We start from the raw sequence: 14,001 nt of genomic DNA on the forward strand, positions 1-14,001 counted from the left end.
TTTTTTTAATATAATAAATGTATAGTTACTTTAAGAAACAATAAAATAGATCAAAAGTAAAAGAAATGACTCTCTCTCAAAAAAAAAGAAAAATAATAATAATAATAATTAATTAATATAAATGCTACTTGTATTATACAAATAAATAAAAATCTACCATGGTTAAACTGTAAAAAAAAAAAAAAAAAAAAAAAAAAAAAAAGAATCCATAGCACCATATCAGTATATTTGAATGATTTCTGGAAGAATCACGTGACACTGAAGACTGAAGTAATGATGCTGAAAATTCAGCTTTACCATCACAGGAATAAAGTACATTTTAAAATAAAACATATAAATACTGATATATATTATATATTATTTTTAATTGCATCTGTATTTCTGCAACTGTATTTTCTGACCAAATAAAGCGTAATAAGCACAAAAGACTTATTTAAAAAAACATCAAAATATCTACCAACAGTACCAAAATGACATCAGAAGTACATTACACATCCCAGGGAGATCTTACTTCAATGCTACTTTTTGTGATTTTCAATTTTGTGCTCAAATACAATGGTTCTGTGGTCCGCAGGAAACTTTCACGTGGGCTATAAGATTACAATTGTATATTATTAGCTTAATATCAGAATACTTTAACAATTAAAATGCCAAAACATGATATCATATTCAAGACAGTTAACATACATGTAAGACAATTCTCATAATATCCCATCAAAATACACCGCTGACTATATATATATGATGCTATGATGCTTCTCCATCTGCAGTCTTACAATGAACCCCAGAAAACATTCTGAAACAGCAGCATTGATCCATATCGTCCTGTAATGAGTGCAGCCATTTACAGAATATGAGACCATTTAAGAGCACCCACACAAGCACAACCATGCATCACAAAAATTCGATCCAGACTGTTTTAGCTTTTAAAATGTTGAAGCTTTCATCATATCTGTGGGAATAATAATGCTTTCAGAGAACACCACATTTGTTCATACAAGCTGACCAATAATGAGACGTTATGCACTGAGGAGCTGTGAAACTGAGTATACCAAAATGCCCATGCCTGCACCCAAGGTAAATGTTAGTATCAAGCCAGCCTTACGGTCGATTTGGTCAGCAAACACTTCTCCGTAGATCATCCAATACGGCATGAAGAAGATGTTGCGTGCCAGCATCCAGGACGGGTCCTCATTGGGATTGAGGATAGCCTGCCGCGCCACTCCGAAACTCATCAGAACCACCAACATGATGATCACAAAATACATTCATGTCAATCATCTGTGAAAAAAGAAAGATCAAGAGCATTAGAATCCATGTCATACATAAGAAATGTTTACTTTAAAGTAAAATGATTCAACCTCTCTATCAGTCTCTCTCACCATCTTGCCGATCATCATGACATATGGACCCAGGTATTTGTTCACTCCAAAGATGTCAAGCAGTCGTATGTACCAATAGATGATATTGACACAGTAAATGACCCTCCCGTAGCTCATCAGGGGCGGGTCTTGCAGGCGAAGCACCATCCCAATGGAGAAGATGAGGATAGCCATGAGGTCAGTGATGTTCCAGTACTCCTGTAACCACACTTTCACCTTCTGCAGGAGCTTCCCTGGCTCTGACATGAGGATCTGAGAGATAGGAGAAGTGAAACAGTAACACCGAGCCTTGACGTTAGACAAATGCCCTTTTCAAAACATCTTTAAACAAAAATAAAGTAAAAACAGTAATGTTTGTGAAAATTATTTTCCAATTTATAATCACTGTTCCATTTTAATATATCTCAAAATGCAACTGACAAAGGTGATTTTTTTAGGATGGATATGTTGGGCAAATTAAGTTTTCAAAACAACCATAAACCAGGGACAAACACACTCCAAGAAGTAAAAGCATTTGCATTTACTCATTTCCACAAGAGGGCAGTAATACACTGTTTATTTGAAGGAGTTGGAGTTTATAACTGAACTGCAGCTGTGTAATTATATGCAAATGTAATTATTAGACACTGCTTATGAATAATAAACGTATTTCCCACACTTCAGGGAATAAAGGGAACCGTTTTGTTTTCTCACTGAGTTCTAATGAACTCACCTCTCTCATCTTCTCGAGGTCATTTGTAACTCCAAGGAGAACAATCTCAGTACTATGATACAGTCTAAATTTGTCCTCATTCAATTGGAGAAAGTTGCTTGCCAGCCAACACTTCACATCAGCCCAAACAGTTATACAAAGACTCGAGAGATTATTGCTCCCCATATTTTGGCAGGAAATAAATTTGAGAGTCATCAGTATACATATGGTAATTTATACCGTGCTTATCAAATATCTTTCCTAATGGAAGCAAATAAAGTTAAAATAAAAGGGATCACAAAATCGAGCCCTGAGGAACCCCATGTCAATGGTACAACAGAAGAAGAAGCTTTCCAAACTGACTGAAATGGTTCTACCCTTAATATATGAGGAATACCAGTCTAAGGCTAGACCTTGTACCCACTTGGTCTTTGAAATGATCAATGAGGATATCATGATCAACCATGTCGAAGGCTGCCCTGAAATCCAACAGTAGAAGAACAACAGGAGTACCTGAATCTATATCAAATAAAATATCATTTGAAACTCTCAGTAACGCAGACTCTGTACTATGACCAAATCTGAAACCTGACTGAAATCTATCGAAAATATTATCACTAAAAAATCATTCAATTGTACAAATACAATTTTCTTTAATATCTTTGAAATAAAAGATAGTTTCAAAATAGGACAAAAATTATTAGTATCTAATGCATCAAAATGTACTTTCTTAAGAAGGGGATGAATGATGGCATGTTATAAACTATTTTGAACAATACAAGTGAACAAACAACTATTAACCATAGATAGCACACTTGTACCAATTGAGTCCATCACCCCTTAAATAAAGGGGATGGAATAACATCACATGAAGAACCAGAAGGTTTCATATGTTCAAAAATGTCTTTAAGCTGTGACAGAGACACAGGAACAAAACTTGTTAATGTTGTCAAAGGAGCAGCAAAAGTAGCAGGATTACTAGTGGATCAAAAGCTGAAATATCAAAAAAATTATAATAATCACAAGTGTCCACAGAATAAGAAATTGAAGGAAAGATAACAGGTTGAAGTACTGCATTAATAGTAGATACGAGTATTTTTGAATTATGACAATTTTTTTTTAAATAATTTGATCTAGCTAATTTAAATGCTTTTAGAAACTTCTTTAAACACTCTCAAATATTCAAACGAAACTTGTAATTTATCTTTGAGCCATTTACGCTCAGCTTTCCTACACTCTTATCTAAGGGTCCTAATACTGCTGTTCAACCAGATGTAGCAGCATGGCCATAGGCAAACAGAAACTATAACACTAGACAAAGGACTACGCCACCTTAAGACTTGCACCCAGGGAAATATTACGCACTCACAGGTTCTAATCAAGGCAATGCAGGTTCGGTTCCACAAAATAGAGCGAGAGACATGGGTACCAAAACACAAAGCTTTATTAATCCAAATAATAAATTAATAAAAATGGGGAAATCACATGAGCACTGACACACTTAATGTTTGTTTACTTGTTGCTGATCACACAAAAAGAGCAAAGATTTACAGGGCTGTGGGCAGCTGAAATCAACTCCTAAAGAGTAAAAAAAAATGCAATTATCACACACTAACGGTGCACCCATTCACATACACACACACTCGATACCCAGTGAGATTTTGGTTGGTGATCGACACGCCACAACACTGCACACGGTGACAAGATAGCACCACCACTGCACACATGTGGAAATCTGCCTCCCTGCCCTTTTTGGGGTTTGACCCAAAGCACCTATAATAAACAAACCAGATCAAAAACAAAAAGGAAGACAATTTACAATTCCAAACAAAACATTCACAAAAGAATAAAGGAACACTCCGACTTTTTGGGACTTTAGCTTATTCACAGTATCCCCCAGAGTTAGATAAGTCCATACATACCTTTTTAATTTCTGTGCGCTCTGTAAGTGTTATCTGACGCACCCACCACTAGCCTAGCTTAGTACAAAGACTGGATGTAAATGGATACTGTTAGCATAGTAATCCCAATAAGTGCCAAAATAATACAAACATTTTCCTATTTACATGTTGCGATCTGTATAGTCGCAGCATGTACAAATAACAAGGCTATATGAAACAGAGCCCATTTTTAATCGTATAAATACTGGGAACTATATTCTCACTTGGCGTAGGAGCACAGCTAATGTTATTTGGGCGGAGTGGCTACTTGGGCGGAGTGGCTACTTGGGCGGAGTGACTTGGCTCTCTTCAATCAGTTTCATCTGTCATGTTAAGTCCTCCGGAGATGCCAGGAGGCGTTCCTGGGGTGGGGGGGTACTGTCACAGTGCAGGGTGTCTTCTCGGCTTCCCCTGCAGTCTGTGTTGTCCTGTCATGTTCGGTAGCTTGTGGTCTAGGCAATCAGTGCTGATCGAGATCCGGCAGCGCGAGTGGTCTGCAGTGTGCCGGCCAGCTCTGGGATCTCTGTTCACCTGTGCAACTTAATTATTATGTTATTTTGTGTTTTGTGGCGAGAATAAAATATTCTCCTTTCAATACTTTGCATCTGAGCCCTCTGTCTATCCCGTATCCTGACAGTGCGGACCTCATCAAGAGATCTAAGCACCACCGACGGAAATGGTCGAGTGCACATGGAAAAACATATTATTTTAACCAATTATAAATAGACTTAAAATTAAAATTAATAGTGCATTTGAGGTGGTTTCTACAAACCCCATTCCAAAAAAGTTGGGACACTGTACAAATTGTGAGTTAAAAAAGTAATAGAATAATTTAATAAACTCATTTAATAAATCTCATAAACTTATATTTGATTCACAATAGAATATAGATAACATATCAAATGTTGAAAGTGAGACATTTAGAAATTTCATGCCAAATATTGGCTCATTTTGGATTTCATGAGAGCTACACATTCCAAAAAAGTTGGGACAGGTAGCAATAAGAAGCCGGAAAAGTTAAATGTACATATAAGGAACAGCTGGAGGACCAATTTGCAACTTATTAAGTCAACTGTCAACATGATTGGGTATAGAAAGAGTCTCTCAGAGTGGCAGTGTCTCTCAGAAGTCAAGATGGGCAGAAGATCACCAATTCACCCAATGCTGCGTGAAAAATAGTGGAGCAATATCAGAAAGGAGTTTCTTAGAGAAAAATTGTGAAGAGTTTGAAGTTATCATCATCTACAGTGCATATCATCATCCAAAAATTCAGAGAATCTGGAACAATCTCTGTGCGTAAGGGTCAAGGCCAGAAAACCATACTGGATGCCTGTGATCTTCGGGTACTTAGACGGCACTGCGTCACTTATAGGAATGCTACTGTAATGGAAATCACAACATGGGCTCAGGAATACTTCCATTGTCAGTGAACACAATCCACTGTGCCATTGGCCGTTGACAGCTAAAACTCTATTGATAAAAAAATAAGCCATATCTAAACATGATCCAGAAATGCAGACGTTTACTCTGGGCCAAGGCTCATTTAAAATGGACTGTGGCAAAGTGGAAAACTGTTCTGTGGTCAGACGAATCAAAATTTGAAGTTCTTTTTGGAAAACTGGGACGCCATGTCATCTGGACTAAAGAGGACAAGGACAACCCATGTTGTTATCAGCGCTCAGTTCAGACGCCTGCATCTCTGATGGTATGGGGTTTCATGAGTGCGTGTGGCATGGGCAGCTTACACATCTGGAAAGGCACCATCAATGCTGAAAGGTATATCCAAGTTCTAGAACAACGTATGCTCCCATCCAGACATCGTCTCTTTCAGGGAAGACCTTGCAGTTTCCAACATGACAATGTCAGACCACATACTGCATCAATTACAACATCATGGCTGTGTAGAAGAAGGTTCCTGGTACTGAAATGGCCATCCTGCAGTCCAGATCTTTCACCCACAGAAAACATTTGGTGCATCATAAAGAGGAAGATGTGACAAAGAAGACCTAAGACAGTTGAGCAACTCGAAGCCTGTATTAGACAAGAATGGGACAACATTCCTATTCCTAAACTTGAGCAACTTGTCTCCTCAGTCCCCAGACTGTTATAAAAAGTGTGGATGCTACACAGTGGTAAACATGACCTTTTCCCAATTTTTTTTAGATGTGTTGATGGCATGAAATTTAAAATCAACTTATTTTTCCCTTAAAATTATAACCAAAAAATGTTTAAACTTTTGACATGTCATCTATGTTGTATTCTGAATAAGATATTGAAATTTGAAACTTCCACATCATGGTATTCTGTTTTTATTCACAATTTGTACAGTGTCCCAACTTTTTTGGAATCGGGTTTGTATGTCATTATTTTTCAAAATACACAAGCACAAATACAATGTATTATTTTTACATTAAATAAGCTGTCACAGAGTATGAAATGAATATCCTCTAAACCCACGTTAGCTCTGTTCCAGTAGGAATGCCTTCACCTAGATACAATTAATATTGATATTTTCACAATATTTATGCTTGCAGAACAGATGGAAAAAGATCCGTCAATGTGCATTTGGTTATTCCAGTTTTCTGAGTAATTTTTTATCCTTCAGATATCAATATATTGATTTATTACCAGCGCTGGAAACAGTTATGATTCTTAATATTTTTTGGAACCTATGACAGTTCGTCTAGGATTCTTTTATAAAAAGAAAGATAAAAAGAACATAATTGAACATCTTAATAGACACTGAAGACAATATATATATATATATATATATATATATATATATATATATTAAAAAAATAATAATATATATATACATACAGTCTTGTTCAAAATAATAGCAGTACAATGTGACTAACCAGAATAATCAAGGTTTTTACTATATTTTTTATTGCTACGTGGCAAACAAGTTACCAGTAGGTTCAGTAGATTGTCAGAAAACAAACAAGACCCAGCATTCATGATATGCACGCTCTTAAGGCTGTGCAATTGGGCAATTAGTTGAAAGGGGTGTGTTCAAAAAAATAGCAGTGTCTACCTTTGACTGTACAAACTCAAAACTATTTTGTACAAACATTTTTTTTTCTGGGATTTAGCAATCCTGTGAATCACTAAACTAATATTTAGTTGTATGACCACAGTTTTTTAAAACTGCTTGACATCTGTGTGGCATGGAGTCAACCAACTTGTGGCACCTCTCAGCTGTTATTCCACTCCATGATTCTTTAACAACATTCCACAATTCATTCACATTTCTTGGTTTTGCTTCAGAAACAGCATTTTTGATATCACCCCACAAGTTCTCAATTGGATTAAGGTCTGGAGATTGGGCTGGCCACTCCATAACATTAATTTTGTTGGTTTGGAACCAAGACTTTGCCCGTTTACTAGTGTGTTTTGGGTCATTGTCTTGTTGAAACAACCATTTCAAGGGCATGTCCTCTTCAGCATAGGGCAACATGACCTCTTCAAGTATTTTAACATATGCAAACTGATCCATGATCCCTGGTATGCGATAAATAGGCCCAACACCATAGTAGGAGAAAAATGCCCATATCATGATGCTTGCACCTCCATGCTTCACTGTCTTCACTGTGTACTGTGGCTTGAATTCAGAGTTTGGGGGTCGTCTCACAAACTGCCTGTGGCCCTTGGACCCAAAAAGAACAATTTTACTCTCATCAGTCCACAAAATGTTCCTCCATTTCTCTTTAGGCCAGTTGATGTGTTCTTTGGCAAATTGTAACCTCTTCTGCACATGCCTTTTTTTTAACAGAGGGACTTTGCGGGGGATTCTTGAAAATAGATTAGCTTCACACAGACGTCTTCTAACTGTCACAGTACTTACAGGTAACTCCAGACTGTCTTTGATCATCCTGGAGGTGATCATTGGCTGAGCCTTTGCCATTCTGGTTATTCTTCTATCCATTTTGATGGTTGTCTTCCGTTTTCTTCCACGTCTCTCTGGTTTTGCTCTCCATTTTAAGGCATTGGAGATCATTTTAGCTGAACAGCCTATCATTTTTTGCACCTCTTTATAGGTTTTCCCCTCTCTAATCAACTTTTTAATCAAAGTACGCTGTTCTTCTGAACAATGTCTTGAACGACCCATTTTCCTCAGCTTTCAAATGCATGTTCAACAAGTGTTGGCTTCATCCTTAAATAGGGGCCACCTGATTCACACCTGTTTCTTCACAAAATTGATGACCTCAGTGATTGAATGCCACACTGCTATTTTTTTGAACACACCCCTTTCAACTAATTCAACTAATTGCCCAATTGCACAGCCTTAAGAGCGTGCATATCATGAATGCTGGGTCTCATTTGTTTTCTGAGAATCTACTGAACCTACTGGTAACTTGTTTGCCACGTAGCAATAAAAAAATATACGAAAAACCTTGATTATTCTGGTTAGTCACATTGTACTGCTATTATTTTGAACAAGACTGTATATATATATATTCACATCTACTGATGGTCACATACCCGCAACAGATCTATTGCCAAGTGGTCACCCTATACATGGTACGCCAAAGAGTGTATACCATTAGAGAATTAATAAAATAAAAAGTTTTTGGAAAGAATTGTTACAGGTTTTTACAAAAGTCATATAAATGTAAAATCATAAATGTATAAAAAATATTTTTGAGAAACCCTTTATTAAAAAATATTGTGGAAAAAAATGTTATACATTATAAGTACAGTAATATGAATTTTTTAATAATCTGTTGAGTGTAATAACAATAGCTATGTAAATATCACTGAAACTTTAAAACTAATAAAAATAAATGTTTTTTTTTTTTTTTTAAGTTAAATACTTAAAATCTCAGGGGGTCGTTCAAGTAAATAATTTAGGTCACAGGGGTACAGCTGACAAAAAAAAAAAAAAAAAAACCTGATGTAGACAGTTTTTGGCTTGTAATGTCAGAGCATGTGCTGTTATCTGCCTACTGGAAACTTTTTCAAGATTCTGATTGGCCAACATGGTTTTACGGCTTAGATTATATGACCACACTGTCTTTTACGTTTTCATGTGGAAAGAGATTTATTTTTAAAACGGAAGGAAAAACGTAAATAAAAAAAAAACCTGTATACGTATGGACATGGACTAACAGGATTTCTTGCTGGATTAAGGACTATCACCTTCAGCTCAACCTGGGTAAGATAGAACTGCTTGTGGTTCCATCAAACCCTTTGTTTCATCACAATTTCACCATCCAGTTAGGCACATCAACCATAACCCCTACAAAAACAGCCAGAAACCCTGGATTTATGATTTCTTTCTCAGACCAAATTGCTGAAACTGTTTGGTCCTGAAGATTTGCTTTATTAAGCATTAAGAAGATCAGGCCCTTTAATTTGGAACATGCTGCACAACTCCTTGTTCCATTGTTCATGTGCCCCCTAGAAGCTTACATTCTGCCAGTGAAAGTCACTTTAATGTTCATCCCAAAGAGCTTATTTAAAGATGAAAAATTCTTGATCTAAGTGATATCGTTAAGAAGATGCACAACGTCCACATGTTGACCTACTCTTGAATAAATATAAATCTGCGTATCATCACCATAAAAGTTATAAATAAGGTAAAGAGATATTAGTAGTTGACCAAGTGGGTAAATATACATACTAAAAAGTAAGGGACACAATACTGACCCCTGTGGGACACCAGTATGAACAGGAACAACCTTGGCTCTATAAACACCTATTAAAACAAATTGACTGCGTTCAGTAAGATAGAACCTAAACCAAGCAAGATCTCTCTCTGACAAACCAAAACATTTTAATTAAGTGTTGTATTCATTTGGGCCGCAACCACAACCTCTAAGATTTTAGCCAGGAATGGAAGATTTGAGATCAGGTGAACATCGGAAAGAATCTTCACACCAGAGTTTTTTTAAATGGGAGTGACAGCAGCAGCAATTTTACATGTTGCTGGCACCACACCGGTTGACAAAGAGTCATTTATTTCAGCAATAATTGAGGGACATAAAGGACCAAAGCACAAGGCAAAGAATCAAGTATGCAAGTGGAAGCTTTTATACAAAAAACCTGCTTGAAAAGTAAATTATATTGTAGTGAAGTATATTTGGAAAACGGAGTGCCAGAAAAGCTTTATGTATTGACTGTTAAAACAGCAGCCCCAGAGGAACTATGTATATAGTGCATATAACAATGTATATTATTGATGGCCCGGTTCGCAGAAAAAACAGTTTAACTTAAATCTGACAAAGCATCTGTAATATGGTTTGCTATAAATAGCACGTAAAACAAACAGGGTTTAGCTAATTGTTCAGCTTTTGTTCATAGATGCGCATTCTGGTTTTTTTCAACAACAACAACAGCAATGAAAAAATCAAAAAAACCTTGGACAAACCATCACTCTTGTTCCATGTGAATGGTGCGTGCGTGCACAGATGAGACCTGAGCAGTACATGTTAATATCTGTGTTTAAACTAAACTCATTTAAGCTTTTTCAGTTTAAACACTGAAGAGACAGAGGATGTGAGCTCGCCCACGCAGTGAGAAGATTTGTGTGTGCGCTCATCCAAAGAGCAAATGGACAAATTCAGACAAAAATTCAAGTCAAAATGCCTGTTTTGGAAAGTATCCTTCACAGTCTTGTCCTCACTGTGTGTGCAGACGCTAACACACCAACCTGCTGCTAATCCTGAGCATGCTCTGCACTGCTGGAGCCACGATTCTGTAGCTGACTCTTCAGGAGAAGACGGTCTTGGTGCTTGCTGGACATGGGATGTCCTGAAGACTTCTACACTACAGTCAAACCTGTCTTCTTGAAGTTCTTGATGATCTGGTAAATTATGCTTTCAGGTGCAATATTCTTTGTAGAAATTTCCTTACATGTAAAGCCACTTTGATGCAAAGTGATGATGGCTGCACATGTTTCTTTGGAGGTAACCAAAGAAATGCTCGTTTTCACTCAATATCCTGTTAATCTTGAGTACCTACAGAGTAGTACTGCATCCTTCATAACTCCAAAAAGTCTTTAGTTTTATTATATTTATAAGAGAAAGATAGTCTGTACCGTATTTTCCCAGAAAAACACGAGCGGCTGGGGGCGTGACGTGTGGGCGGAGCTAAAGAATCACGAGTGCGAGTAGGCTATTGTGTACACGTGGAAAGTGCAGTTTGATGACAACATAGCATGTTGTTTACTTGATGTGCTTACGCGCAGATAGCTAAGTTAATTAACACCACAGAGATATTTGAAGCAGTTTTACTCACCGCCTGCGGTTCCAACACACGATTTTTCGTTGGGACTGCATTATCCTTAAGAAATAAACGATATGCAAATCCGGCGTCAAATTGGGCCTTGTTTGTAAAACAAGCATCTTCGAAATGCAGGGAACAAACACAAACACTTGCACAACTCCGTTGATGCTCTGTAAAAATAAACTCCATCCACTGGTCCCTTAATGCTGTTTCTCTTTTGGTAATCTGTGCAGGGTTGTCTTGCCCTGGCAACCAAAAACACACTTCTTTTGTGACATTTCGCGACGCTCTCGCTCTGATCAGTGAATGTCTGTGCTCTCAGAGCTCTGCTATACGGGAGCGCGCGCTCTTCCGGCAGAAGTGCCTCAGGACCCATATAAGGAAATTCCGCTCCATCTAACGTCACACAGAGCCATACTCGAAAAAAACTTTCCGAAACTTGTGACAAACCGGAAGAGGTATTTTGGAACAAAAATATTCCTTCAAACGTACAACTTAATTTTTTAAACTTTGTCCATGTTTAGCATGGGAATCCAACTCTTTAACAGTGTAAAAAACTCAGTATGCATGAAATAGCATTTCACCCCCCCCTTTAACAAGAACAATGATTGAAAGAGCTTCTTCCCTCCTTTCATAGCAATCAGTCTTCTCTAGTTCAGGGTTCAGTGCCTTACTCAAGGGCACCTCTGTCATGGTATTGCCCACAACCTTAGGGTTAGGAGTCAAACTCTCTAACCATTAGGCCACTACTTCCCTTTAATAATCTGAAGAACCTCCTTTCTCCACAAAGAACCTTTTGTGAAACATAAATGTTCTTCAGATGTTAAAGGTTCTTAATGAAACCATTTAAACAAAAAAGGTTATTCTATGGCTTCTTGAAGCACCTTTATTTTTTAAGAGAGTATGACAACATTTCCAGGATGCATTGAGGAGCCCAAACTACACTCAGTGGGCAGGTGATGGTTATGGTCCATGATATTGGTACAGATAGTGAACATTTCTTTGTGACTGCATATTTCAAGTTGGAAAAGACGTTTAGTTCCCACTTTAAGCAAACCTTAGTTACCAGGTCATCTACGAGATGGATTGAAATTCTGATAAAATCAAGAAAAGATGAGACATAAACACATGACGGTATGATTGAAATGTAAAAAAAAAAAAAAAAAAAATATTATTTTATACATATGTATTTTATTTTATATCATCATTTCACACATTATGGATCTGCACTGTCTATTATTTATTTCAATAAAACTATATATTTTATATAACTTCTTATATAATTTGCTAAGAAATGTAGCAAATTACCTCATAAGGGAGATGTATATAAATAATTACAATTGATTATGATTAATTACAATTATTTATATCAGGTGCCAGTAGTAGCTACAGCAGAATTAAATTGCAATCAACTAATATGTTCGTCCAGTGAACTTTCAGTGTAAGTTTATCTAAATGCTAAGAAAGAATATTTTCGTGGCCACAAAAAAAAAAAAAAAAAACTTTCATACAATATTAATGCATAAGAGAGCATATGGCAGGCATCAAAATCATAAATGGACATTAATTTACAAGGCAGAATCAGAAACTCATGGAATTAGAGCGCAAGAGTTTTATTAACTAAACACTAATCTAACAAACAAACAATCACTCATACAGGGGAAAGGGCAAATGAGATTTGATGGATGATACTATCAGGAAAACCAGAGACTGAAGCTATGAAAAAAGTAATTTATCCTCTGGAGTAAAACCATCAGCACAGTTTAAAACGGTCTACAGCTTATCTTAAACCTCGGTTTCGTTTAGTTAAATGCACATTACTTTCATTCCATGCCATGGCAATGAGTGTCTGGATGCAGTCTCGGATGAAAATCTTGATGGTTTAGAGGATTGGTGGTGTAGTCGCGATTACCTTATTCTGGGTTTGAAGAGTGATGAACACCAAAAAGATTTTATTCTTAGTGGTCGGGAGAGTTTTTTCTCAGATGAAGATGATGAAGAGCTAAGAGAGTTGTCAGTAGAGATCCAAGGATTGTTGGTGAATGTAAAGACAAGGCCGAAGCCAGGTGCAGCCTTAAGAGTTGCAGAAGAGTTTCTAGCTCATATCCTCATCTTCTCAGAATCTAACAGTAACCACAGACTGGAGGCGGGTCACTGATGTGAGGCCTTTATCTTCTATCGAGGTCACTCCACTGGGATGTCAAAGAGCCAATAGTGTCTTGAACTTTTGGAGGGAAAGTTTATGGTCCTTTGGCTGAGAGCATGGTAATTTGTATATAGAACTTGATTGGATGTTGATGCAAAAACTACTAAAGAATCATAGAACAATAATATATTGCCTATGTACCAACATATACACTCTCGTTTAGATCACCAGAAGACAAATTCATACATACTAAACATGGTATGAGTAAGATTACATAAACGAGTGGTTCTATCAAAATCATGCATAAAACAGTATACAATGCAAAAGACAATAAACAATAAAAGTAACATCATACACAATGATTTGAGGATATTCATGATAAAAAAAAGTGTCTATGAATTAATGTTAGAAGCAGTATTTTGTGTGTTTGTTTGAGAGAATTAAGTAGGAAGATTCAACACAATACAATATTCCTTTAGGAACAGATCATTGAAGCATTTTATTCCAAACTGAGTGCAAACAGTATTTAACTAAGTAATTGGAATGTCAGTGATCCTGGACAGGGCATTGTGAAATTAAGTTTTTTCTTGAAAAAATGATCTACTAAGCCAC

General features: G+C 36.7%; 1 protein-coding gene across 1 annotated transcript; it reads right to left on the reverse strand.

Moving 5' to 3' along the window:
* Positions 1 to 1,191: 1,191 nt before the first annotated feature.
* LOC113047351 (transient receptor potential cation channel subfamily M member 3-like) lies at positions 1,192 to 2,105 on the reverse strand. The gene is made up of 3 exons (XM_026208714.1): positions 2,095 to 2,105; positions 1,383 to 1,634; positions 1,192 to 1,281 (listed from the first exon to the last, which is right to left on the reverse strand). Exons 1-3 carry the CDS (start codon positions 2,101 to 2,103, stop codon positions 1,192 to 1,194), a joined length of 351 nt encoding a protein of 116 aa, XP_026064499.1. The 5' UTR covers positions 2,104 to 2,105.
* Positions 2,106 to 14,001: the final 11,896 nt, after the last annotated feature.

This window comes from Carassius auratus, chromosome 28, assembly GCF_003368295.1.
Source record: "Carassius auratus strain Wakin chromosome 28, ASM336829v1, whole genome shotgun sequence".
NCBI classification, from domain to species: domain Eukaryota; kingdom Metazoa; phylum Chordata; class Actinopteri; order Cypriniformes; family Cyprinidae; genus Carassius; species Carassius auratus.